This window comes from Tamandua tetradactyla, chromosome 5, assembly GCF_023851605.1.
Source record: "Tamandua tetradactyla isolate mTamTet1 chromosome 5, mTamTet1.pri, whole genome shotgun sequence".
Lineage (NCBI taxonomy): Eukaryota > Metazoa > Chordata > Mammalia > Pilosa > Myrmecophagidae > Tamandua > Tamandua tetradactyla.
In genome coordinates, this window is record NC_135331.1 from 100,182,481 (window position 1) to 100,208,655 (window position 26,175).

The following is a 26,175-nucleotide window of genomic DNA, read 5'->3' on the forward strand; positions in this document are numbered from 1 at the left end:
AAGAGGAATGAATTTAAAAAGACAAACAGCCTGAGGAACCTGTGGGACATCGTTTGGGATACCATCAAGCATGCCAATTTATGCATTGTTGGAGTCCCAGAGGAAGGAGAAAGAGAGAAAGGAGAAAGAGAATATTTTTTAATATTCATACAGAATACTTAAAAAAATGACAAAACAGTTTCCAAATTTAACAAACTGTATGATTATATACATCCATTATGCACAACAAACTCCAAACAGGTTAACCCAAATAGAACTACTCTGTATCATGTTATAATCAAATGTTGAATGTCAAAGATAAAGAGGGAATTCTGGAAGCTGCAAGAGAGAAGCCAGATGTCACATGCAGCAGATCCTTAATAAGATTAAGTGACGATTTCTCATTGGAAACTTTCTCACAGGCAAGAAGGCAGTGAGAAGACATATTTAGAGTATCGAGGGCAAAAAATCACCAACCAAGAATTCTGTATCTGTCAAAACTGTCTTTCAAAATGAGGGGGCGGGGGTGCAAGGGTAGGGTAGTTCAGTGGTAGAATTCTAGCCTGCCATGCAGGAGACCCGAGTTCTATTCCCAGCCCACACACTTCCCAAACAAACAAAGAAACCAACAAAAATGAACAGACAAAAACTTCAACAAATGGTGCTGCAATAACGGGATATTCACATGGAAAAAGAATGATCCATGACTGCCATGCACCGTACAAAAAAAAAACAGGAGAGATTAAAACATTCCCATGTAAACAAAAATTGGGAGTTTGTCACCACTGTTGGCCTTAGAAAAGATGTTGACAGGAGTTCTGCAGGTTGAAAGGAAAGGCCACTAGGCAGTAGATCATACTTGCATGCAGAAATTTGGATCTCCAGTTAGAGTAATGACATGGGTAAATATAAATGCCAGTACTGTTATATTTTCAGTTTGTAATTCCAAACTACAAAATCTAAAAGCCAAATACATAAAATGTAATGATAAATCAGTGGTTTGAAACTCTTAATGTTTAAATACACAATTTATGACAAGAAGTACATAAAGATGGGGAACAGAGGTGTAGGAATAAAGTTTGTGTATGCCATTGAAGTTGATTTGTTATCTAAGCAAGTGAGAGTGTTTTAGATTTAGGATGATAAATTTAAGCCCATGGTAATGACAAAGAAAATATCAGAGAATATGCAAGCTCTTAAAAGATAGAAATTGGAGAATAAGTTGCCAGGGGCAGGGGTAGGGGGAGTGCTGGAGTTAATGCATGCATTATGAATATAGGGTTTCTAATTGGGGAGATGGGAAAGTTTTAGTTACAGAACGGAGTGAGGATACCGCAATATTGTGAATGAACTAAAGCCAATAAATGGTTTGCTTGGGAATGGTTGAGGTGAGAAAGTTTGTCGAATATAGGTTCCCAAAGTTAAAAAGAGGGTGAGCAACTAAAGAGACCATAATAATTAAATGCAATGCATGATCCTGGATGAGATCTGTCAAGGAAAGAGAAAAGCTCAAAAAGACATTATTAGGATGTATGAAAAATTGTCAAATTTTTGAATTTGATAATTGCATTTAAGGTGGTTACAAAAGTGAGTATCTTTATTTTTAGAAAATGTACATGGCAGTATTAAAGACCATGATGTATGCAGCATAAACTAAAGTGTTCAGAAAGTGGATTGATGAATAGATAGACAAATAGATGTACTGATAGATTGATGGATAAAATAGAATGAGTGTCACTCCAAATGTGGCAGAATGTTAAAATTGATGGATCCTAGGTATCTGGGATGATTAGGTTATGTTGGATTTCTCTGTATAGGGTTTGTATTATTTTTGAAACTGTCTGGTATCTTTAAACAATTATTCTAAAATGAAGTTTAAAAACATGTATGCATTCTTGCAGAAATGGAAAAGCCAATCCTCACATGGAATTTCAAGGGGCCCAAATAGCCAAAACAGCTGTGGAAAAACAGGAACAAATTTTGAGGACTTTCTTGATTTCAAAATTTGCTACAAAACTACAATAATCAAAGCAGGTGTGGTACTGCATAAGAATAGAATAAGAATTCTATTCCACATAGAGACCAGTGGAATAGAATTGAGAGTTTAGAAATAAACTCACACATCTATGGTCAGTTAATTTTTTGACCAGGATACCAAGACCTTCATTGGGGAAAGAAAAGTCTCCTCGGTTAAGGGTGCTGGGACAATGGGATTTCCAAATGCAAAAGAATGAAGTTGGGGCCCTACCTCATACAATATATAAAAATTAACTCAAAATGTGACAATTAATTATATGAGTCAAAACTATAAAATTCTTAGAAGACGACATAAGAGAAAAATCTTCATGGCCTTGGACTTAGCCGTCGTTTCTGAAATATGACACCAAAAGCACAAGCAACAAAGAAGAAAAGAGATAAATTGAACTTCATCAAAATTTAAAACCTTTGTACATCAAATGATATTATCAAGAATGTGAAAAGACAGCCTCTGGAATGACAGAAAACATTTGCAATTCCTATCTGATAAGGGTTTAAAATCCAGATTATAAGAAGAATTCCTACAACTCAGCAGCAAAAAGACACACACCCAATTAAAAGACGTGCAGAGGCCTTGCATATATATCTACAAGGAGGATATACAAATGGCCAATAAGCATGTGAACACATGTTCAATATCATTAGTTATTACAGAAATGCAAATCAAAACCACAATGACATAACCACTTCATACCCACTAGAATGGCTATTATCAAAAAACAAAAAAGCATTAACAAAGATATGGAGAAATTGGAACCATGGTGCATTGTTGGTGGAAATGTAAAGTAGTATAAGCTGCTATGGGAAGCAGTTTGGCAGGTCCTCAAAAAAATTAAACATACTATTACCATTTGACCCAGCAGTTCCACTTCTAGGTATATATACAAAAGAATTGAAAATAGGGACTTAAACAGATAGTTGTATGCCATAATTACTATTTTAAAAATTATGTTTCATAATAGCATTTATTCACAATAGCCAAAAGGTAGAAATAACCTGTGCCCACCTACAGATGAATGGATAAACAAATTGTGGTATGTATATATGTAATATTAGTCAGCTAAAAAATGGAATGAAACATTATGTTAAATGAAAATAAGCCAGATAAAAAAAGGACAAATATTGTGTGATTCTATTCCACTTACATCAAATATCTAGAATAGGCAAATTCATAGATACTTAAATATTAAAGGTAACAGGCTGGGGGAGGAGAGGGGAATAGGATGTTATTGCTCAATGAGTTAAGATTTTCTATACTGGGTGATTTTTGGTAATGGATGGTAGTGATTGTAGGCACACACTCATTAAAATGTAATTAATGCCACTGAATTGTACACCTAAGAATAGTTGAAATGGCAATATTTTGTTATATATTTTAGCACAGTAAAATTAGAAAAAAAATGCATATACAAAAAAACATTTTGCAAAAATGAGTACAAATAAAAAGGCATACAATAAAAGCAGTAGAATCGTTTTGCCTATGAAGGTATGTGAAGGGGAGTAGTCTATGGGGAAAAGGAAGTTTAAAGATTTTTAGAACTCATCATCGTATTTCATGAAATTATAGAAACTCTCCTATTTGAGATATGATCAGTAAGTGTATCTTACTTGCAGTATGATGAAAGCTAATGAAACTTCGACGATGCCACTTTCAATCCATCCACCTTGTATACTTCTCACTTTCCTGTCAGGATACCTCATGGACCAATGTATTATTGCCCATCAGACATAAGGACCAAGTGAGGATACCCATGTCACACTGAATATTGAATACTTAAAAACTTTGATTTCCCCCCTTAAGTTAGTTAAAATGTAAATGTAAGTTCTGTATTGTCTTCTTATATCCCAGTTGACATCTTCCCTTTCTTGAGGTGCATACAGAACACTTTGAAGACTCTTAGTCAAAATACCTGCTTGGAGAAAGTTATTTGAAATCTTGAGTTATATCTTAAGAATTTATACAAATATGAATTTACTCAATATATATCTGTGTGCTTTAAATACATATAAAATACTGTTTCCCCAAATCTTTGAGAAAAATTGCCATTCTGGTAATATGTACCTTCAAAGAATCCCTAACACTCATCCAAAATGAGAAGCATGGTCTTAAGCTAACTTCGTTGATCAAAGATCTGACAGATCTTTGGTAATATTTCCTCTCTTACAAAACCAAGAAACTTTTTATCGCTTTCAATCTTCTACGATGGGTTCCATTTGAAACTATTCTGTTGTGAAATATACAATTATTTTATAACACACTGATTTTTTTTTTCTTTAACTTTACAGAGACTGTGCAGTTGATCCAACTTGTGTTTTATGCATGGAGTGCTTTTTGGGAAGTGTTCACAGAGATCATCGATATAGGGTTAGTAATGTTAAGATGATATCCATACCCGGTTTTGAATTTCCTACTAGATACCTTTCCTTCCTTTTTAAAACCCAAAGATTAACCTTTTAAAGAGGGGAGGGGGGAGTTGTTTTAAGCATTGTGTTATTTAAACACCATTAAAAATATGAGAGTGTAGAAGTAAATTATGAATACAGCCTTTTGGAACACATGATTTCAGAAAATGAACATAATAGCTCTTCCATATTGGCTTTTCAATTAATTTGTTTTGTTATATTTTTATTTTCCTTATCTTTGTGATTTTTCATAAACATGAAAAACTTTGTCAAAAGTGAGAATTTGGTTAGAGTTGAAAGTATGAGAGTGAAGTTCTGAAGGGATGATGTATAAGAAAAGGAATAAGCAAAAATGACAGGATTGTACATTTAAGAAATGTTCCATCTATGGATCATCTTCTACAGATGATTTGTCATTTTTTAGTTAAACAGGCATCTGCTGCAATGTAGAAGAGGGCCCAACTCCCAGAGCACAAGAACCACCCTTATTATTCTTTCACTGTAATGGTCACAGCTTCTCCAAAAATCAGATGTTTGCTTTTAAGTCAGGGATACACAGTAAGGTAAATTATTCTTAAACCTGTCCTAGTTTCTCTAATGGAAATTGAAGACAGAGCCGTAAAGACTCAGAGGTTAGGAAACTGTGGTTAGATGGAATGTTTCACTCTATTCTCCAATAGAAAGGTAGAGAAGGAATACTTCATTCTTGTTCTTAACTCAGGAGCCCTGCTGCATCAAGACCTTTCCTCCTGTTTTTTTTTTTTTTTTACTCTTTCTACCTAAATGTTGATAGCAATGAACTAAAACAGTCATAAAGTTGGGCTCCTATATTTTTGTATGTTCTCTAATACAAAAGAACTCTAAATCAGTAAGATAATCCCAGTTTCCTTTAGTCTGTTGTACTTGTGTTTGGTAACTGAAACAAGTGCATAAACAGAAGAGTAGGGTTGTTATTTTCCAAATGGCTGCCTGCCTGTGTTTCTCAGATATATATTTGCAGCCAATGGGATTAACTGTCCTTTGTTATTCTTCCTTTAGAGAGAATTGAATAGGATTCCTTGTAAAATTTGTTGTTATCTAATACCCATTCCTGAATATTTCCTCACAGTTTTTTTGAAAGAGCAGAATATCCAGCCTACCGACTATTAATTAATAGGTTCTGTCTTACTAGATTTCATAAATCATTGCCATAACTTAAGGAAGTATAAATCTTGAACCCAGAGGTGATAAAAAGATTTTTTTTTTTTGTCCAGGCAGTCCACTTTCCTTTTTCCCAAGCCCCTATTATCTGTCCTTTCAAAGAGTGGCTGTTTATATATTGTTAGAGAAGAAAAATAAACTATTTCTATAGTCTTTCTTGGTCACTTTCTCTAAGACAAATGCAACACTCTTATTAGACTCTTCTAGGGTACAGCTTTTATAGGTCTTGTTATGCATTTGAATCTGTTACGATACATTATAGCGCCACAACCTGATAGCATTATATCAATTTAGCTAAAACCCAGCAGGAAAGCCCTTGTGATCCATGTGATTTTTCTAATTAAGAAAATCATGTAAGTGGACATATCTTACCTCTTTAAAATGTCTGTAGTTAGTAGATATTATAAAGTAGTTTAGTTTATTTTGAAATCACTTAGATTAGCCTAAGGCTTATTTAAGCTTTAAAACATTTTACTTAGTGTTTGACATTTTACTTAATGAAGGGGTAAGTAACTTCTCAGAGAAGTTGAACACCTAAGCAATGTTATAACCCTAGCACTTGATATTCTTATTTATACTTTTATAGCCTTTAGTAAATATTTATTGACAAGATACTTTACACTTTTTTTCAAGATGACAACATCAGGAGGTGGAGGTTTCTGTGATTGTGGTGATACAGAAGCTTGGAAAGAGGGTCCTTACTGTCAAAAACATGAACTTAACACCTCTGAAATTGAGGAAGAAGAGGTAAAAAAAATTTTCAGAAAGTTATTTTTAGGAAATACTGTTTTGTAATCATAAGTTTGAAATATTTTCAGACAAGTATAATAGGAGAAATGGATAAGCAAAATAGTCCTGTCACTATCAGTAGTGGCTAAGTATATTTGGAAAGTTCTTTGCATTATTTGGATGCTATTTCATTGCTAGTACTACTATGCATTTTAAATTTTGGAAATTTAACTCAATTCATATTTATTTTGTTTGAGTTTTTTGGTGTGTTTTATTTTAAGCATAGATAAAGTTTTGTTTTTTCTTTAGTCCTAATTTATTATTGAAAGGATTATAAGTCTTACAACTGTTAAGATGGTTTAATTAAGACTTCATAGGCCAGATAGCTTTCTTTTCTGTGGCCAGAAATGGCAGCCAACCATAATTATCATCTTCTGATAAATCATTGTCCCTAGATATGTGATGGGACAATGTATAAAGATGAAAACTCAGAGCAAATTATACCCACTTCTGCTGTAAATATATACTTTTTTTATTGTTGATACTGCATTATTTTTCTCTTAATGATATCTCTAATGTTATAGTGAACTCTCTTAATAAATGCTTGAATATCAGAATCTGCTGTTTATGATAATTCAGTGTTTTATTTCAGATTTTATTATTTTTAAATGGCAGAGAGGTAGGTACTTTCAAAGTGTTTCTACATAATTATTAGGCCTGATATAAATTTGGAAGAAGTGGATGTTAATAGTCCTTCTTGATGTACATACCTTACAAATCTCAGTTATTTTCAGGGACTGCACAAGACTTTATGGTATAGAACAGTGTCTTTTAGTTTGTGTTCCACAGAAACCTGAAGTTTTGTGCAACTAATTATTGTGATGTACTTTGAAATTTATTGCTTTTCTGTATATATGTTATTTAAAGAGAAGGAGGAGTATAATAGAGAAGATGGGATTTAACAAATGAGTATGACTGCTGAATCATTATATTTATATTTCTGTTGGTCTCTAGTATCTTGGAGCGGCTAGAAGAAAAAATGAAAACTCTTGGCACTATGGCCCATACCAAACTGTCCTATAAGTACTTGTTAAAATGTACTTGGAAATTAAAAAAATCAAATTTTATATTACTTTTCACATTAAAAATATAATGATAATTTCCTTATATCTGGATGCCCCTAAATGCTAAATAAATTTTAGAGGTATTAATGTCTACTAAATGAACTTTTAAAAAAGTTTTTTTAAATGATAGCATATTTTAAGCACATTTCATCCCCACTCATTTTATTCATATATTATCTAGATTTTCTACATTTTGTGTTTGAACTGGAAGAGAGCTATGTTTACTTGGAATGTAGTTTCTTAGCCTGTCTTAGCATTGCTTATATTGAACATAATTTGCTTGTTTTATATTCAGCCTACATCTTAAGAAAAAGTTGGGAAAGTCACATAATGTATTCCTGTAGGGATAATGTTTAAGAGTTCCACAGGTCTTCTCAAACTCTAAACATTTGGGGTAAATAGTTGAAAAAAATAAAAAGAATTGTTGTTTTCGTATATGAAATCCAAATATCAGAGTCCAAAAATTTTTATAAGAACACAGCCATGCTCAATCATTTATGTGTTGTTGCTTTCCTCAATAATGGTATAATTGAACAGTTGTTACAGAGACCTATCGCCTACAAAGCCTAAAATACATATTCCCTTTCACAGAGGAAATAAGCTGTCAGGAGAATTGTGTTTAACATCATTTTCCTATTCACTAAATGCCAGTGGCGTCTCTCACTGACCCAGCTTCTAATTGGCCCCTTGGGCATTGGGGTGAATGGAGAAGGTGGGTGGGAAGATATGTTTCCTGGTTGAGAACTTTCATAGGATCTCGTTTGTTGGTCTTCGTAGAAGTCCATAAGAAATTTGGTTTCACAGCGAGAAAACTCATCTCTCCTGTTCTAAGTCTGATAAACAGATTGTATTACTTTTTGTTGCTACTCCTGGGTAATGCAAAGCAAAATGTTTGGACTGTCTGTAGCAGTTGGTCTCCTGCATTTATAAATAGATGTTCTCTTGATTTCAATTTATTTTTCTACCTTTGTTTTTTGCTTTACCTACTTTGTACATCTATTGTTTGTTTTGAATGTTATTTTATTAAATTGGATATATCTCTTAAGTTGCCAGACATTCTTTTTAGAATGAGATTTAATTCAATAACATTGATTGAATGAACAACCTCAGTGAAGATTTTGAGAATCTCAAATTTTCACTTATGCTACTAACATTTCATTTGAATGCCAATCAGTAATTTTTAATAGCCAAATATTGTGCTAAGTACTTGATGTCTTAGTTTGCCAGACTGCCATGAGAAATACCACACACTAGTTTTAAACAGGAATTTATTGGTTCATTATTTTGGAGGCTGGAATGCTTGCTTCCTTCCAAGATCGGTAGCATTCTGACTGGCTAGCATTCCTTAGGTTCCTTGACTTTCCTTTCATATAACAATTGTCCCCTCCTATTATGTCTGAATTACTTCTGCTTATAAAAGACTCGGAAGATGGCGGCTTAGTAAGACGCGTGGGTCTTAGTTCCTCCTCCAGAACAGCTACTAGGGGAGTAGAAACGATACAGAACAGCTCCTGGAGCCACGACAGAGATCAAGAAGACAGCATACCCCATTCTGGAACAGCTGACTGGCTGGGAGAACCCGCTCCGGTGAGATCACCGAGGGGCACGGGCTTCCCCGGGCCGGAGCGGCAAGCGGCCGGAGTCCCTCCCTTCCTCCTTCCCAGGCCAGCTGGGAGAATTGGACAGGTGGTCCCCTCAAGCCGCAGTGGCTGGCACCCCCCCCCGACGCGCGGCCCCCCGGACCAACTGGGAGAATTGGATCGGAGATCCCCAGGCCGCGGAGAACGGTGACCGGGGTCCCTTCCAATCACGTGGCTTCCCGGTCCGACTGGGAACGGTGCACTCTCCCGGGCCGCGGCGGCTGGCACCCTCCCGCCACGATTGGCGCCCCGGGCCGGCTAGGAGATTCGGATGGGCGCTCTCCTGGGCTGCGGCGGCCGGCGGCCCTCCCTGCGTTCGTATCCCCGGGCTGGCTAGCACTCTTCCAAGCCGCTTTGGCTGGCGAACCTCCCCTACGGCGAGAGTTTTCCAAAGTTGAAGGACCCACAGCACCTTTTACTGGTGGGACCCGCAGACAGACGAGTGCCATGAGCGCCACCTACTGGGCAGGATAAGAAAAACAGAACCCAGAGATTTCACAGAAAAATCTTTCAACCTGTTGGATCCAACACCCAGGGAAATCTGACTAAATGCCCAGACGCCAGCAGAAGATAACGGATCACGCTCAGAAAATTGAAAATATGGCCCAGTCAAAGGAACAAACCAATAGTTCAAATGAGATACAGGAGCTGAAACAACTAATGCTGAATATATGAACAGAAATGGAAAACCTCTTCAAAAACAAAATCGATAAATTGAGGGAGGACATGAAGAAGACATGGGCTGAACAAAAAGAAGAAATAGAAAAAATGAAAAAACAAATCACAGAACTTATGGAAGTGAAGGATAAAGTAGAAAAGATGGAAAAAACAATGGATACCTACAATGATAGATTTAAAGAAACAGAAGATAGAATTAGTGATTTGGAGGATGGAACATCTGAATTCCAAAAAGAAACAGAAACTATCGGGAAAAGAATGGAAAAATTTGAACAGGGTATCAGGGAACTGAAGGACAATATGAAGCGCACAAATATACGTGTTGTGGGTGTCCCAGAAGGAGAAAAGAAGGGAAAAGGAGGAGAAAAACTAATGGAAGAAATTATCACTGAAAATTTCCCAACTCTTAAGAAAGACCTAAATTTACAGATCCAAGAAGTGCAGCGCACCCCAAAGAGAATAGACCCAAATAGGCGTTCTCCAAGACACTTACTAGTTAGAATGTCAGAGGTCAAAGAGAAAGAGAGGATCTTGAAAGCAGCAAGAGAAAAACAATCCATCACATACAAGGGAAACCCAATAAGACTATGTGTAGATTTCTCAGCAGAAACCATGGAAACTAGAAGACAGTGGGACGATATATTTAAATTACTAAAAGAGAAAAACTGCCAACCAAGACTTCTATATCCAGCAAAATTGTCCTTCAGAAATGAGGGAGAAATTAAAACATTCTCAGACAAAAAGTCACTGAGAAAATTTGTGACCAAGAGACCAGCTCTGCAAGAAATACTAAAGGGAGCACTAGAGTCAGATATGAAAATACAGAAGAGAGAGGTATGGAAAGAGTATAGAACGAAGGAAAATCAAATATGATGTACATAATACAAAAGACAAAATGGTAGAGGAAAATATTATCCAAATAGTAATAACACTAAATGTTAATGGACTGAATTCCCCAATCAAAAGACGTAGACTGGCAGAATGGATTACAAAACAGGATCCTTCTATATGCTGTCTACAAGAAACACATCTTAGACCCAAAGATAAACATAGATTGAAAGTGAAAGGTTGGGAAAAGATATTTCATGCAAATAACAACCAGAAAAGAGCAGGAGTAGCTATACTAATATCCAACAAATTAGACTTCAAATGTAAAACAATTAAAAGAGACAAAGAAGGACACTATCTACTAATAAAAGGAACAATTAAACAAGAAGACATAACAATCATAAATATTTACGCACCGAACCAGAATGCCCCTAAATACGTGAGGAATACACTGCAAACACTGAAAAGGGAAACAGACACATATATCATAATAGTTGGAGACTTCAATTCACCACTCTCATCAATGGACAGAACATCTAGACAGAGGATCAATAAAGAAATAGAGAATCTGAATATTAATATAAATGAGCTAGACTTAACAGACATTTATAGGACATTACATCCCACAACAGCAGGATACACCTTTTTCTCAAGTGCTCATGGCTCATTCTCAAAGATAGACCATATGCTGGGTCACAAAGCAAGTCTTAACAAATTTAAAAAGATTGAAATCATACACAACACTTTCTCAGATCATAAAGGAATGAAGTTGGAAATCAATAATAGGCGGAGTGCCAGAAAATTCACAAATACGTGGAGGCTCAACAACATACTCTTAAACAACGAGTGGGTCAAAGAAGAAATTGCAAGAGAAATTAGTAAATACCTCAAGGTGAATGAAAACGAAAACACAACATATCAAAACTTATGGGATGCGATAGCTCGTGGAGGACTTGGGCCACATGCAATGAATAGACTGGAAAACAACTTACAACAACTAGAAATGGAAGTTAAAGTAAATGGTCTATTCACAACAGCAACATAAAAAATAAAATAAATTTAACAAGAAAAGTCCCATGTGAAGAAAACCATAAAATATTATTGAAAGACATAAACAACATTGGGAATGAATGAAAATACATACCATATTCTCAACAGTAATGTGACATTGATGCTCATTCCCCCCAAAAAGGGTTTATAAAAGGAATCATTTCCAACTGAGGGCCTAATAGGGTTTTAGGGGATGTTGGGAGATGGACATGAGTGTTTTTAAAGTAATCTATATTGAAATAATATCAAATAATGTAAAAAATTAAAAGAGTGGGTACAAAGATTTGCTGATCCCATTACTAAGTTTCTCCAGCTGTTAGGATTTAACCATATTTGATAACAAACAAACATTTCATAAAAATACTCCATTAGAGTGAAGAGAGACTTCCGGAGAAGATGGTGGCTTAGTAAGACGCGCGGGTCTTAGTTCCTCCTCCAGAACAGCAACTAAAGAAACAGAAACAATATGAAACAGCTGCAGGAGCCACGACAGAGACCAAAAAGACAGCGTACCCCGTTCTGGAACGGCTGAACGGGCAGGGAGAATCCGCTGCGGTGAGATACCCGAGGGGCACGTGTTTTCCCGGCCGGGGTGGCTGGCAACCAGGGTCCCCTCCATGCACGTGGCTCCCCGGTCTGACTGGGAACGTTGGATAACGGGGCCCCCCCGCCACGCTTGGCGTCTCGGGCCAGCTGGGCAATTTGGACCGGCACTCCCCCAAGCTGCGGCGGCCGGCGACCCCCCTCCACACGCAGTTTCCCGGGCTGGCTGCGAGATTCGGATTGGCAAGGTAAAGGAGCCACAGCATCTTTTACTGGTGGGACCCGCAGACAGACGAGTGCCACGAGCGCCACCTACTGGGCAGGAAAAGAAAAACAGAGCCCAGTGATTTCACAGAAAAACTTTTCAACCAGCCGGGTCTCACACCCAGGGAAATCTGATCAAATGCCCAGACACCAGCAGAAAATAATGGATGACGCTCGGAAAATTGAAGATATGGCCCAGTCAAAGGAACAAACCAATAGTTCAAATGAGATACAGGAGCTGAGACAACTAATGCTGAATATACGAACAGAAATGGAAAAACTCTTCAAAAACCAAATCAATAAATTGAGGGAGGACATGAAGAAGACATGGGCTGAACAAAAAGAAGAAATAGAAAATCTGAAAAAACAAATCACAGAACTTATGGGAGTGAAGGACAAAGAAGAAAAAATGGAAAAAACAATGGATACCTACAATGGTAGATCTAAAGAGACAGAAGCTACAATTAGTGAACTGGAGGATGGAACATCTGAATTCCAAAAAGAAATAGAAACTATAGGGAAAAGAATGGAAAAACTTGAGCAGGGGATCAGGGAACTGAATGACAATAGGAAGTGCACAAATATACATGTTGTGGGTGTCCCAGAAGGAGAAGAGAAGGGAAAAGGAGGAGAAAAACTAATGGAAGAAATTATCACTGACAATTTCCCAACTCTTATGAAAGACCTAAATTTACAGATCCAAGAAGTGCAGCGCACGCCAAAGAGAATAGACCCAAATAGGCGTTCTCCAAGACACTTACTAGTTAGAATGTCAGAGGTCAAAGAGAAAGAGAGGATCTTGAAAGCAGCAAGAGAAAAACAATCCATCACATACAAGGGAAACCCAATAAGACTATGTGTAGATTTCTCAGCAGAAACCATGGAAACTAGAAGACAGTGGGATGATATATTTAAATTACTAAAGGAGAAAAACTGCCAACCAAGACTTCTATATCCAGCAAAATTGTCCTTCAAAAATGAGGGAGAAATTAAAACATTTATAGACAAAAAGTCACTGAGAGAATTTGTGACCAAGAGACCAGCTCTGCAAGAAATACTAAAGGGAGCACTAGAATCAGATACGAAAAGACAGAAGAGAGAGGTATGGAGTAAAGTGTAGAAAGAAGGAAAATCAGATATGATATATATAATACAAAAGCCAAAATGGTGGAGGAAAATATTATCCAAACGGTAATAACACTAAAAGTTAATGGACTGAATTTCCCAATCAAAAGACATAGACTGGCAGAATGGATTACGACCCAGCAATACCACTGCTAGGTATCTACTCAAAGGACTTAAGGGCAACGACACAGATGGACATTTGCACACCAGTGTTTATAGCAGCATTATCTACAATTGCAAAGAGATGGAAACAGCCAAAATGTCCATCAACAGACGAGTGGCTAAACAAACTGTGGCATATACCTACGATGGAATATTATGCAGCTTTAAGACAGACTAAACTTATGAAGCATGTAATAACATGGATGGACCTAGAGAACATTATACTGAGTGAGTCTAGCTAAAAACTAAAGGACAAATACTGTATGGTCCCACTGATGTGAACTGACATTCGAGAATCAGCTTGGAATATATCATTGGTAACAGAGACCAGCAGGAGGTAGAAACAGGGTAAGATAATGGGTAAATTGGAGCTGAAGGGATACAGACTGTGCAACAGGACTAGATACAAAAACTCAAAAATGGACAGCACAATAATACCTAAGTGTAATGTAACTTTGTTGGAACAGTGAATGAAGCTGCACCTGAAATATAGTTTTTTGTTTGTTTGTTTGTTTGTATCTTTTGTTTTTGTTTTTTTTTCTTTTTCCTTTATATATATATATATTTTTATTAGTATTATTATTTTAATTCTCTTCTCTATATTAACATTCTATATCTTTTTCTGCTGTTTTGCTAGTTCTTTTCCTAAATCGATGCAAATGTACTAAGAAATGATGATCATACATCTATGTGATGATACTAAGAATTACTGAGTGCATGTGTAGAATGGAATGATTTCTAAATGTTGTGTTAATTTCTTATCTTTTTTTGATTAATAAAAAAAATTAAAAAAAAAAAACTTATGGGACACAGCAAAGGCAGTGCTAAGAGGGAAACTTATTGCCCTAAATGCCTATATCAGAAAAGAAGAAAAAGCAAAAATGCAGAAATTAACTGTCCACTTGGAAGAACTGGAGAAAGAACAGCAAACTAACCCCAAAGCAAGCAAAAGGAAAGAAATAACAAAGATTAGAGCAGAAATAAATGAAATTGAGAACATGAAAACAATAGAGAAAATCAATAAGACCAGAAGTTGGTTCTATGAGAAAATCAATAAGATTGATGGGCCCTTAGCAAGATTGACAAAAAGAAGAAGAGAGGATGCAAATAAATAAGATCAGAAATGGAAGAGGAGACATAACTACTGACCTCACAGAAATAAAGGAGGTAATAACAGAATACTATGAACAACTTTACACTAATAAATACAACAATTTAGATGAAATGGACGGGTTCCTGGAAAGACATGAGCAACCAACTTTGACTCAAGAAGAAATAGATGACCTCAACAAACCAATCACAAGTAAAGAAATTGAATCAGTCATTCAAAAGCTTCCTAAAAAGAAAAGTCCAGGACCAGACGGCTTCACATGTGAATTCTATCAAACATTCCAGAAAGAATTAGTACCAACTCTCCTCAAACTCTTCAAAAAAATTGAAGTGGAGGGAAAACTACCTAATTCATTCTATGAAGCCAACATCACCCTCATACCAAAACCAGGCAAAGATATTACAAAAAAAGAAAACTACAGACCAATCTCTCTAATGAATATAGATGCAAAAATCCTCAATAAAATTCTAGCAAATCAAATCCAACAACACATTGAAAGAATTATACATCATGACCAAGGAGGATTCATCCCAGGTATGCAAGGATGCTTCAACATAGAAAATCAATTAATGTAATATACCATATCAACAAATCAAAGCAGAAAAATCACATGATCATCTCAATTGATGCAGAGAAGGCATTTGACAAGATTCAACATCCTTTCCTGTTGAAAACACTTCAAAAGATAGGAATACAAGGGAACTTCCTTAAAATGATAGAGGGAATATATGAAAAACCCACAGCTAATATCATCCTCAATGGGGAAAAATTGAAAACTTTCCCCCTAAGATCAGGAACAAGACAAGGATGTCCATTATCACCACTATTATTCAACATCGTGTTGGAGGTTCTAGCCAGAGCAATTAGACAAGAAAAAGAAATACAAGGCATCAACATTGGAAAGGAAGAAGTAAAACTATCACTGTTTGCAGACGATATGATACTATACGTCGAAAACCCGGAAAAATCCACAACAAAACTACTAGAGCTTAATAAATGAGTACAGCAGAGTAGCAGGTTACAAGATCAACATTCAAAAATCTGTAGTATTTCTGTACACTAGTAATGAACAAGCTGAGGGGGAAATCAAGAAACGAATCCCATTTACAATTGCAACTAAAAGAATAAAATACCTAGGAATAAATTTAACTAAAGAGACAAAAAACCTATATAAAGAAAACTACAAAAAACTGTTAAAAGAAATCACAGAAAACCTAAGTAGATGAAAGGGCATACTGTGTTCATGGATTGGAAGACTAAATATCGTTAAGATGTCAATCCTACCTAAATTGATTTACAAATTCAATGCAATACCAATCAAAATCCCAACAACTTATTTTTCAGAAATAGAAAAACCAATAAGCAAATTTATCTGGAAGGGCAGGGTGCCCCGAATTGCTAAAAACATCTTGAGGGAAAAAAACGAAGCTGGAGGTCTTGCGCTGCCTGACTTTAAGGCATATTATGAAGCCACAGTGGTCAAAACAGCATGGTATTGGCATAAAGATAGATATATCGACCAATGGAATCGAATAGAGTGCTCAGATATAGACCCTCTCATCTATGGACATTTGATCTTTGATAAGGCAGTCAAGCCAACTCACCTGGGACAGAACAGTCTCTTCAATAAATGGTGCCTAGAGAACTGGATATCCATATGCAAAAGAATGAAAGAGGACCCGTATCTCACACCCTATACAAAAGTTAACTCAAAATGGATCAAAGATCTAAACATTAGGTCTAAGACCATAAAACAGTTAGAGGAAAATGTAGGGAGATATCTTATGAAACTTACAATTGGAGGTGGTTTTATGGACCTTAAACCTAAAGCAAGAGCACTACAGAAATAAATAAATGGGAGCTCCTCAAAATTAAACACTTTTGTGCATCAAAGAACTTCATCAAGAAAGAAAGACAGCCTACACAATGGGAGACAATATTTGGAAATGACATATCAGATAAAGGTCTAGTATCCAGAATTTATAAAGAGATTGTCCAACTCAACAACAAAAAGACAGCCAACCCAATTACAAAATGGGAAAAAGACTTGAACAGACACCTCTCAGAAGAGGAAATACAAATGGCCAAAAGGCACATGAAGAGATGCTCAATGTCCCTGGCCATTAGAGAAATGCAAATCAAAACCACAATGAGATATCATCTCACACCCACCAGAATGGCCATTATCAACAAAACAGAAAATGACAAGTGCTGGAGAGGATGCGGAGAAAGAGGCACACTTATCCACTGTTGGTGGGAATGTCAAATGGTGCAACCACTGTGGAAGGCAGTTTGGCGGTTCCTCAAAAAGCTGAATATAGAATTGCCATACGACCCAGCAATACCATTGCTAGGTATCTACTCAAAGGACTTAAGGGCAAAGACACAAACGGACATTTGCACACTGATGTTTATAGCAGCGTTATTTACAATTGCAAAGAGATGGAAACAGCCAAAATGTCCATCAACAGATGAGTGGCTTAACAAACTGTGGTACATACATATGATGGAATATCATGCAGCTTTAAGACAGAATAAACTTATTAAGCATGTAATAACATGGATGGACCTAGAGAACATTATGCTGAGTGAGTCCAGCCAAAAACTAAAGGACAAATACTGTATGGCCCCACTGATGTGAACGGACATTCGAGAATAAACTTGGAATATATATATCATTGGTATCAGAGTCCAGCAGGAGTTAGAAACAGGGTAAGATAATGGGTAATTGGAGCTGAAGGGATACAGACTGTGCAACAGGACTAGATACAAAAACTCAAAAATGGACAGCACAATAATACCTAAGTGTAAAGTAATCATGTTAAAACACTGAATGAACCTGCATCTGAGCTATAGGTTTGTTTGTTTTTGTCTGTCTGTTTGTTTGTCTTTTTTTTTTTACTATTATTATTTTTATTTTTTTCTATATTAACATTCTATATCTTTTTCTGTTGTTTTGCTAGTTCTTTTCCTAAATCAATGCAAATGTACTAAGAAATGATGATCATGCATCTATGTGATGATGTTAAGAATTACTGATTGCATATGTAGAATGGAATGATTTCTAAATGCTGGGTTAATTTCTTTTTTTTTCTTTAATTAATAATTAAAAAAAAGACTCCATTAATCTGGATTACAGCACACCCTCATTCAGTTGTACCACACCTTAACTAAACATCTTTAAGAAATACTGTTTATGATGGGTTACATCTATAAGAATATGGATTAAGATTAAGAACATAATTGGGATTCATAATTCAGTCTCCCATATTTGATTTATCTCATTTAATTCTTAAAACAGCCCTGTAGGATAGATACTGTTGTTACTAATATTTCATAGATACAGAAGCTTGAATTTTAGAGAAATATGAAACTTACCCAAAGTCTTCCACATGGTAAGTGCTGGAGCTGGAATTTAAACCTAGGTGGTCTAGACTCCAGACCGTGTGTTATACTGATTTAAAAAAAAAATTAGCAGTAGAATTGTTTTTTCCTATTGAAATTCTAATGTAAAATTCCAATAATAAGACAGATAAAGGTGGTATTACTAATAGATTTATGTTTTATAAGTTGAAATGTATATTATTTACTTGTTATAAAGTCAGTATATGAGATAAATGAGGTTGTTTTCATGGCTGTGAGTCCCTAGCTTGTTTCTATATTTAGTTGGGCAGTAGGGAGAAAATCTTCATTTATGCCTTATTTATGTATGACAATTGAAATCTTTATCATAATACATGCCCAGAGTCTACAGAAATATGTTCATAAAAGATTAAAGTTTTCCCTAATTCCCGCAGCCCCTAAGACAACCAGTGATAACCTTTTGAACAGCCTGCCTTTGTACTGTTCTAGCTTGAAAAAAGAGTAAACCTAAACTCACCAATAAATGCTTTCCTTCTTTGATCTAAAGGTAATAGAAGAACTAAAATGATTAATTATCCTTGATAATACAGCATAGGGTAAAATGGTAACTTATTTGCTTGTCCCAACTGACTTAATGTTTGAGCAGAAGTACCTGAGTCTTTTCTGGCATTTAATTTACCATGGTACATATGAGTGGACTTGCACCGACTTAGCATCTCTTCACTACAGAAATAATTATTTTATAATCAGTGACACATTTTTTGAGAAATTAAAGTGTGCATTCAGAGATGTCAGAAGAGTCTCTATTTCTAGCCCTGCCCCAAGGTGGGCAGCAAAATTACCAGTTAGTGATCCCTAATATGTAATATAGCACGTTAGACTGTATTTTTCAACTATAATTAAAAATATATATCTTTAAGTCAAATGTGGATTCCGGGTCAAGAAGACAGTTTAACAATGTGCACATTTTAGTTCGTCTTCCAGAACAACTGCTAAATAACCAGAAATAGTACAGAACAGCTCCTGGGGCCATGTCAGTTACCAGACACACAGCGTACCCCAGTCTGGACCAGCTGGACCAGCTGCAACCCCCACAGAACTATGAGTTCCCAATGCTGCGGCAGCCAGCGTCCCTCCTCCACAGGCTATTTCCCAGAGGAGAAAGGAAAAGAACTTTACCAGCAGCAGGGACTGAGCACAATCAAATGCCAATTGTGGAATTAATTAACAAATTCTGACTACTAAAAGTAGGCCCCCAGCTTATGTGAACCTGGTCAAAGCGGGGGTTGCTCATTTTTGCCTCAGTGCCAAGGGGGCAGGGCTGATGGAAACGGGGTAAAAAAAGAAAGAAACAGAGGTTTTTGCGGCTGTGTTTCTACAAAGGCTTGACTGCCTTTGGATACAGCAGCAGGACTTCTCAGGCTGCAACTGCCCCAGGCGTAGGCAGAAATGAGCTCTTTTGGGGGCCTGTCTGGAGCCTGTGCCTTCCCCAGCAGAGGGGTGAAGCCCAACTCAGGTGGAATCCCTCCCTCAAGGAATTCAGACACCAGGGCTTGGTAATTTGAAGCCATTAAAACCAGCCTACAACCGCTCCTCTGTCTCCACCACACCCCCAGCAGGGAGAGTCTGCCAAAGTTAAAGGGACCGTATCATCTTACACTGGTGGAACCTGCAGGCAGACAAGCACCACATACTGGGCAGGATAAGAAAAACAGAGTGCAGAGACTTCACAGGAAAGTCTTTTCAGCCTGCTGGGTCTCACCCTCCAGGAAAACCGACACTGGTGACTCTTTCCTCCTGATAGGAGGCCAGTTTGGTCTGGGAAAATGTGGCTGGGGTCTATAATACCTAAGTAGACCCTCCTAAGGGTGTGTGGGGGGGGAGGCACCATACAAGCAAGGCAAGAAACGAGAAAACAAGAAATGAAAAATTCTCCTCTGTTAAACAAAACTTAAGTAGAGGTCCAGATAAAGCTGAACTGAATGTCAAAGAACAGAGAGAAAACAAATTCATCCAGCAAGAAAACCCTGTGTAAAAGAAGTGAACGCAATGTCCAGAATAAACTAATTAAGGTAATTAAGTGCCTAGATGCCAGCAAAAAAAACAAATCATACTAGGAAAATTGAAGATATGGCCCAGTCAAAGGAACAGACCAACAATTTAAATGACATACAGGAGCTGAAACAATTAATTCAGAATATACGAACAGACATGGAAAACCTCATCAAAAACCAAATCAATGAATTGAAGGAGGATATAAAGAAGGCAAGGAATGAACAAAAAGAAGAAATTGAAAGTCTGAAAAAACGAATCACGGAACTTATGGGAATGAAAGGCACAATAGAAGAGATGGAAACCTACAATGGTAGATTTGGAGAGACAGAACGTAGGAGTAGTGAACTGGAGGATGGAACATCTGAAATCCGGCAAGAAAAAGAAAATATAGGGAAAAAAATGGAAAAATATGAGCAGGGACTCAGGGAATTGAAAGACAATATGAAGCGCATGAATATATGTGTTGTGGGTATCCCAGAAGGAGAAGAGAAGGGAAAAGGAGGAGAAAAACTAATGGAGGAAATTATCACTGAAAATTTCCCAACTCTTATGAAAGACTTAAAATTTCAGATACAAGAAGTGCAGCGTACCCCAAAGAGAATAGATCCAAATAGGCATACTCCAAGACATTAACTAATCAGAATGTCAGAGGTCAAAGAGAAAGAGAGGATCTTGAAAGCAGCAAGAGAAAACCAATCCATCACATACAAGGGAAGCCCAATAGGACTAGGCTCAGATCTCTCAGCAGAAACCATGGAGGCAAGTAGAAAGTGGGATGATATATTTAAATTATTAAAAGAGAAAAACTGCCAACCAAGAATTCTATACCCAGCAAAATTGTCCTTCAAAAATGAGGGAGAAATTAAAACATTTTCAGACAAAAAAATCACTGAGACAATTTGTGACCAAGAAACCAGCTCTGCAAGAAATACTAAAGGGAGCACTAGAGACAGATACAAAGACAGAAGAGAGAGGTGTGGAGAAGAGTGTAGAAAGGAAGTAAAGGTGAAAAGAAGGAAAATTAGATATGACATATAAAATCCAGAAGGCAAAATAGTAGAAGAAAGTACTACCCATGCAGTAATAACACTGAATGTTAATGGATTAAACTCGCCAATCAAAAGACACAGTCTGGCAGAATGGATTTAAAAACAGGAACCATCTATATGCTGTCTCTACTCAAAGGACGTGAGGGCAAGGACACTAATGGACATTTACACACCAATGTTTATAGCAGCATTATTTACAATTACCAAGAGATGGAAGCAGCCAAAATGTCCATCAACAGACGATTGGCTAAACAAACTGTTGCATTTACACATAAGATGGAATATTATGCAGCTGTAAGACAGAATGAAGTTTGAAGTATGTAACAGCATGAATGGACCTTAAGCACATTATGCTGAGTGTGATTGGCCAGAAACAAAAGGACAAATACTATATGTCTCATTGATATGAACTGACATTAGTGAATGAACTTGGAATATTTCATTGGTAACAGAGACCATCAGGAGATAGAAATAGGGTAAGATATTGGGTAATTGGAGCTGAGGGGATACAGATCATGCACAGGACTGAATATAAAAACTCAGAAATGGATAGCACAATATTACCTTACTGTAATACAATTATGTTAAAACACTGAATGAAGCTGCATATGAGAATGATAGAGGGAGGAGGGTTGGGGCATAAATGAAATTACAAAGAACAATAGATGTTAAAGATTGAGATGGTATAATCTAGGAATGCCTAGAGTGTATAATGATAGTGACTAAATATACAAATTAAAAAAATGTTTTTGCATGAGGAGAACAAAAGAATGTCATTACTGCAGTGTCCTGAAAATAGATGGTAATTAATATTTTAAAATTTCAACTTATGTGTGAGACTAAAGCAAAAAATGTTTATTTGGTACAAATTTATACTTTGACTAGTGCATCTCCTAACATAACTTATGTAGATGGTCAGTTGAACACCTTAAGTACATGGAATTTTGTATAGTACATGAGATTTTGTTGGTTCGTCCAGGTGATGCCCTGATGAATCCCAGAGTGATTTGTTCAGTGAGTGGAAAAGTATTTGCAAAGTCCCCTTCGGGGAATGGTGAGAATGGGGGAAAACTCAACTTCCCCAAGTCGAATTCTTGATATTCTCACAAGTAGTGTGGGCAACCAAAGCTATGGCTGATCCCCCAGTCTTGGGGTTTGTTCATATGAAACTTAACCCCGCAGGGAATAGTTCAAGCCTACTTAAAGTGAGGCCTAAGGGTCACCCCCACGAGAATCTCTTTTGTTGCTCAGATGTGGCCTCTCTCTCCAGCCAATACAGCAAGCAAATCACCACCCTCCCACTGTCTACGTGGGACATGACTCCCAGGGGTGTGGATCTTCCGGCAATGTGGGACAGAAATCCCAGAATGAGCTGAGACCCAGCATCAAGGGATTGAGAAAACCTTCTTGACCAAAAGGGGGAAGAGTTAAGTGAGACAACGTGTCAATAGCTGAGAGATTCTAAACAGAGTCGAGAGGTTATCCTGGAGGTTATTCTTACGCATTAAGTAGATATCACCCTGTTAACCAAGATATAATGGAGAGGCTGGAGGAAACTGCCTGAAAATGTATAACTGTGTTCCAGTAGCTATGTTTCTTGATGATGATTGAACAATGATATAGCTTTCACAGTGTGACTCTGTGATTGTGAAAATCTTGTGTCTGATGCTCCTTTTATCTACCTTGTCAACAGATGAGTAGAACATATGGAATAAAAATAAGTAATAGGGGGAACAAATGTTAAAATAAATTTAGTTTGGAATGCTAGTGATAAATGAAAGGGAGTGGTAAGGAGTATGGTATGTAAAATTTTTTTTTCTGTTTTTGTTTTATTTTTCTGTTGTCTTTTTATTTCTTTTTCTGAATTGATGCAAATATTCTCGGAAATGATCATGATGATGAATATGCAACTGTGTGACGATATTGTGAATTGCTGAGTGTATATGTTGGGAATATTTGTATTTCTTTCTTTAATTTTTTTAATTAATAAAAAATTTAAAGATATACGTATATATATATATATATATATATATTTATATATATATCTTTAAATTGACACATACCTCAAATAGGAAGCATCTCTATCAGACCCTGGGATTTTGTGGAATAGAGTTTGAAAACTATTGGCTTGGATTTTCAAAAATTGACTGATAAGATCATTTAATTCTTTCAACTCTGTTTATTATAATCCTTCAATCCTTAAATGTTTTATATTATGGGACTCAGTTTAAGAAGTGGAATGACAGTATGGTGAGGTAATACAACTAAGAAACCTGTGTTTTCTTTGGGTGTACTGCAGGTTATCTTGGTTTTCGAGGGTTGCCTTAGATGGCTCACAACAGCAGACATTAGGTGGCTTATAACAGCAGAATATTATTATTTCATAGTTTTGGAAGTTAGAACTCCAAAATCAAGGAGTCGGAAGAGCCACATTCCCTCTGATGTCTGTAGGGAAGACTTTGTTCCATGCCTCTCTCCTGGCTTTTGGCAGTTAACTGATAATCTTTGGGCTTCAGTCTCTGCCTCAGCTGTCACATGGCATTCTCCCCTCTCTTTCTGTCTGTGTCCAGTCCTCCCCTTCTTATAAAGATGGGACTTATATTGAATTAGAATCCACCCCAATCCAGTTTGACCTCATCTTAACTAATAACATCTTTAAAGGCTCTATTTCCAAATAAGATCACATTCACAAGACTAAGAGTTAGAACTTGAACTTCTCTTTTTGGGGGACACAATTCAATCCATAATAGAGGTTCATATTATTATTATACCTAGTGTTTTGTGAATTCCTGGGAGGCACAAGTTCTAACTCTTTTTTGTGCAAAGGTGTTTTCACTATGTTAACTTTTAAGGTCTCCATAAGAAGTAGTAATAAGCCTTGTCACTAGGGGGAAAAACAAAACAAAACTTGTGGGACATACAAAGCAGTCTGTGTGGAAAGAGTTGTGGGTAAATGTGATGTACAAATTTGAGAAATCTTTCCTGATTGAGAAAAATAAATCAGGAACCCATCTCCTTTCTGAATCTTTGTCCTTTTTTCCTCTGTTCTTTTCCCACCTTCTCCATTTGTTTTATGTCAGTTCTCCCAGGCTTGTCTTGGTGTGGGTATGCAAAAATATTTTGTTTCCAAATATATATATATATTTGCAAAAATTTGTTGGTTCTCATCCCATGATATTGGAACATATTGATTTTCTTATTTGAGAAATGAATACATCACCATTTAGCTACTAAGCTAAGTGAAATGTTTAAATTTAAGTTAAATTTTTGAGGTTAAAGATTGTGGCCCACCCCAATCAGTATGACAGAGTGCCACGTAGAAACTTTGAACAACAAGGATTAGCAGAAACATCTTTCTAAAAGTTCCAGAAAACAGTTAAAATACTGCTGTTGTGTGGCAAGCACCAAATTTATTTTTAAAATGCAACTTAAAAGTGTTAGGGAAGAAGAAGGAAAAAAGGAAAAAAAAGGCAGTGCAATGGAGGCTCAGTGGCAGAATCCTTTTGCCTGCCATACCAGAGACCCGGGTTCAATTCCTGGTGCCTGCCCATGTGCAAAAGAAAAGCATTAGGCTCCTCTGTGTCCAGACTGGCCTCTCCCCACCCCACCCCCACCCCCTACCCCCCCACTGGCTCAGTGTAGAGCCAGCCCACAAGTCCCAGTGCACATCTTTGGTCCTGATTCCATAGGGAACTGAGTAGCCCTTGTACACATATGAGGAGCAGCTGTGTCAGGCCCAGTCTGTCTGGTGGTGGCCAGAGGGACTTGCTATCCCAAAATTTTTCCTGTGTGCAAAAGGTAGTTTGCCATACTCTCCTAAAGAACACTATGGGAGAACAGTGAAGTTTTACCTAGGGCAAAGGGTTGTTGGCTGTGGGACATCCAATATGGTACCCAGAACCTTGAAGAATCTGTTTCCTAGGAAATAGGAGACATTTATATCTGTCTAAATGGGAGAGTATCTAGACAAGACCCTGCACTGAAAGGACCAGTAAGGCACCTACCCTTTGGCCTGGAGCTGTTCTCTGAACTCATTGTGTATGGATACGTTCTGAAGGAAAGTACTCAGCACAGGTCAGTCTGCAAAGACTGGGAAAGGTACTTCCTTTTTTTCCCTTCTGGTTTTTTGTTGTAGTTTTGTAGTTAGCTCCTGGCATTCAAGGAAAGCTCTGTCATAATACTGACAGATACAACTTAAGAAACAGATGCCTCAGAGTCTAAATTCCAGTGATATTGTATTAAAATATCAGAATGTTTGGGTTTCAACAAAAGCTTACAAAACACACAAAGAAGCAGGAAGTGAATGCACAGGCAGAGGAGAGAATTAAAGCATTAGAAACCATCAATAAGGAAGATCAGGCCTGGAATAGTCCAGACAGAGGACTTAAAAAATGATCCTATTAAAGGGAAAGATGTTATTTGGTGTAAAATTTATATTTTAGGTAGTATATTACCTAATTTAACTGGTGTGGTCAATTTAGTTAAACACCATAAGTATATGGAATCTTGAATACGGCATATGAGATCTTGTTGTACAGGTTAGTATGATGCCCTGATATATCCCAGAGTAATTTGGGCAGAGAATAAAAAAGTGTTTGCAAAGTCCTCTTGGGGGAACTGGGGAGAAAGGAGAAAATATTCGACTTCCACATTTGGGGAATTCCTGATGTTCTCAGCAGCAGTGGGGACAAATAATACAGTAGCTGAGCCCTCTATCTTGGGGGTTGATCCTATGAAACTTATTCCTGCAAAGGAAAAGTTAAACCTACTTATAATTATGCCTAAGAATCACCCAGAGAACCTCTTCTATTGCTCAGATGTGGCCTCTCTCTCTA

The 26,175-nt window shown here is 36.9% G+C and overlaps 1 protein-coding gene across 6 annotated transcripts in view; it reads left to right on the forward strand.

The window, feature by feature from the left end:
• The window catches only part of UBR2 (ubiquitin protein ligase E3 component n-recognin 2), a 165,647-nt gene that overhangs the window by 34,044 nt on the left and 105,428 nt on the right, over nucleotides 1-26,175 (forward strand). For all 6 annotated transcript variants that reach the window (XM_077161822.1, XM_077161821.1, XM_077161820.1 and 3 more), the window contains exons 3-4: nucleotides 4,303-4,381; nucleotides 6,253-6,366. In XM_077161822.1, coding sequence (XP_077017937.1) covers nucleotides 4,303-4,381; nucleotides 6,253-6,366 — 193 coding nt within the window. The remainder of the gene's footprint in view (nucleotides 1-4,302; nucleotides 4,382-6,252; nucleotides 6,367-26,175) is intronic.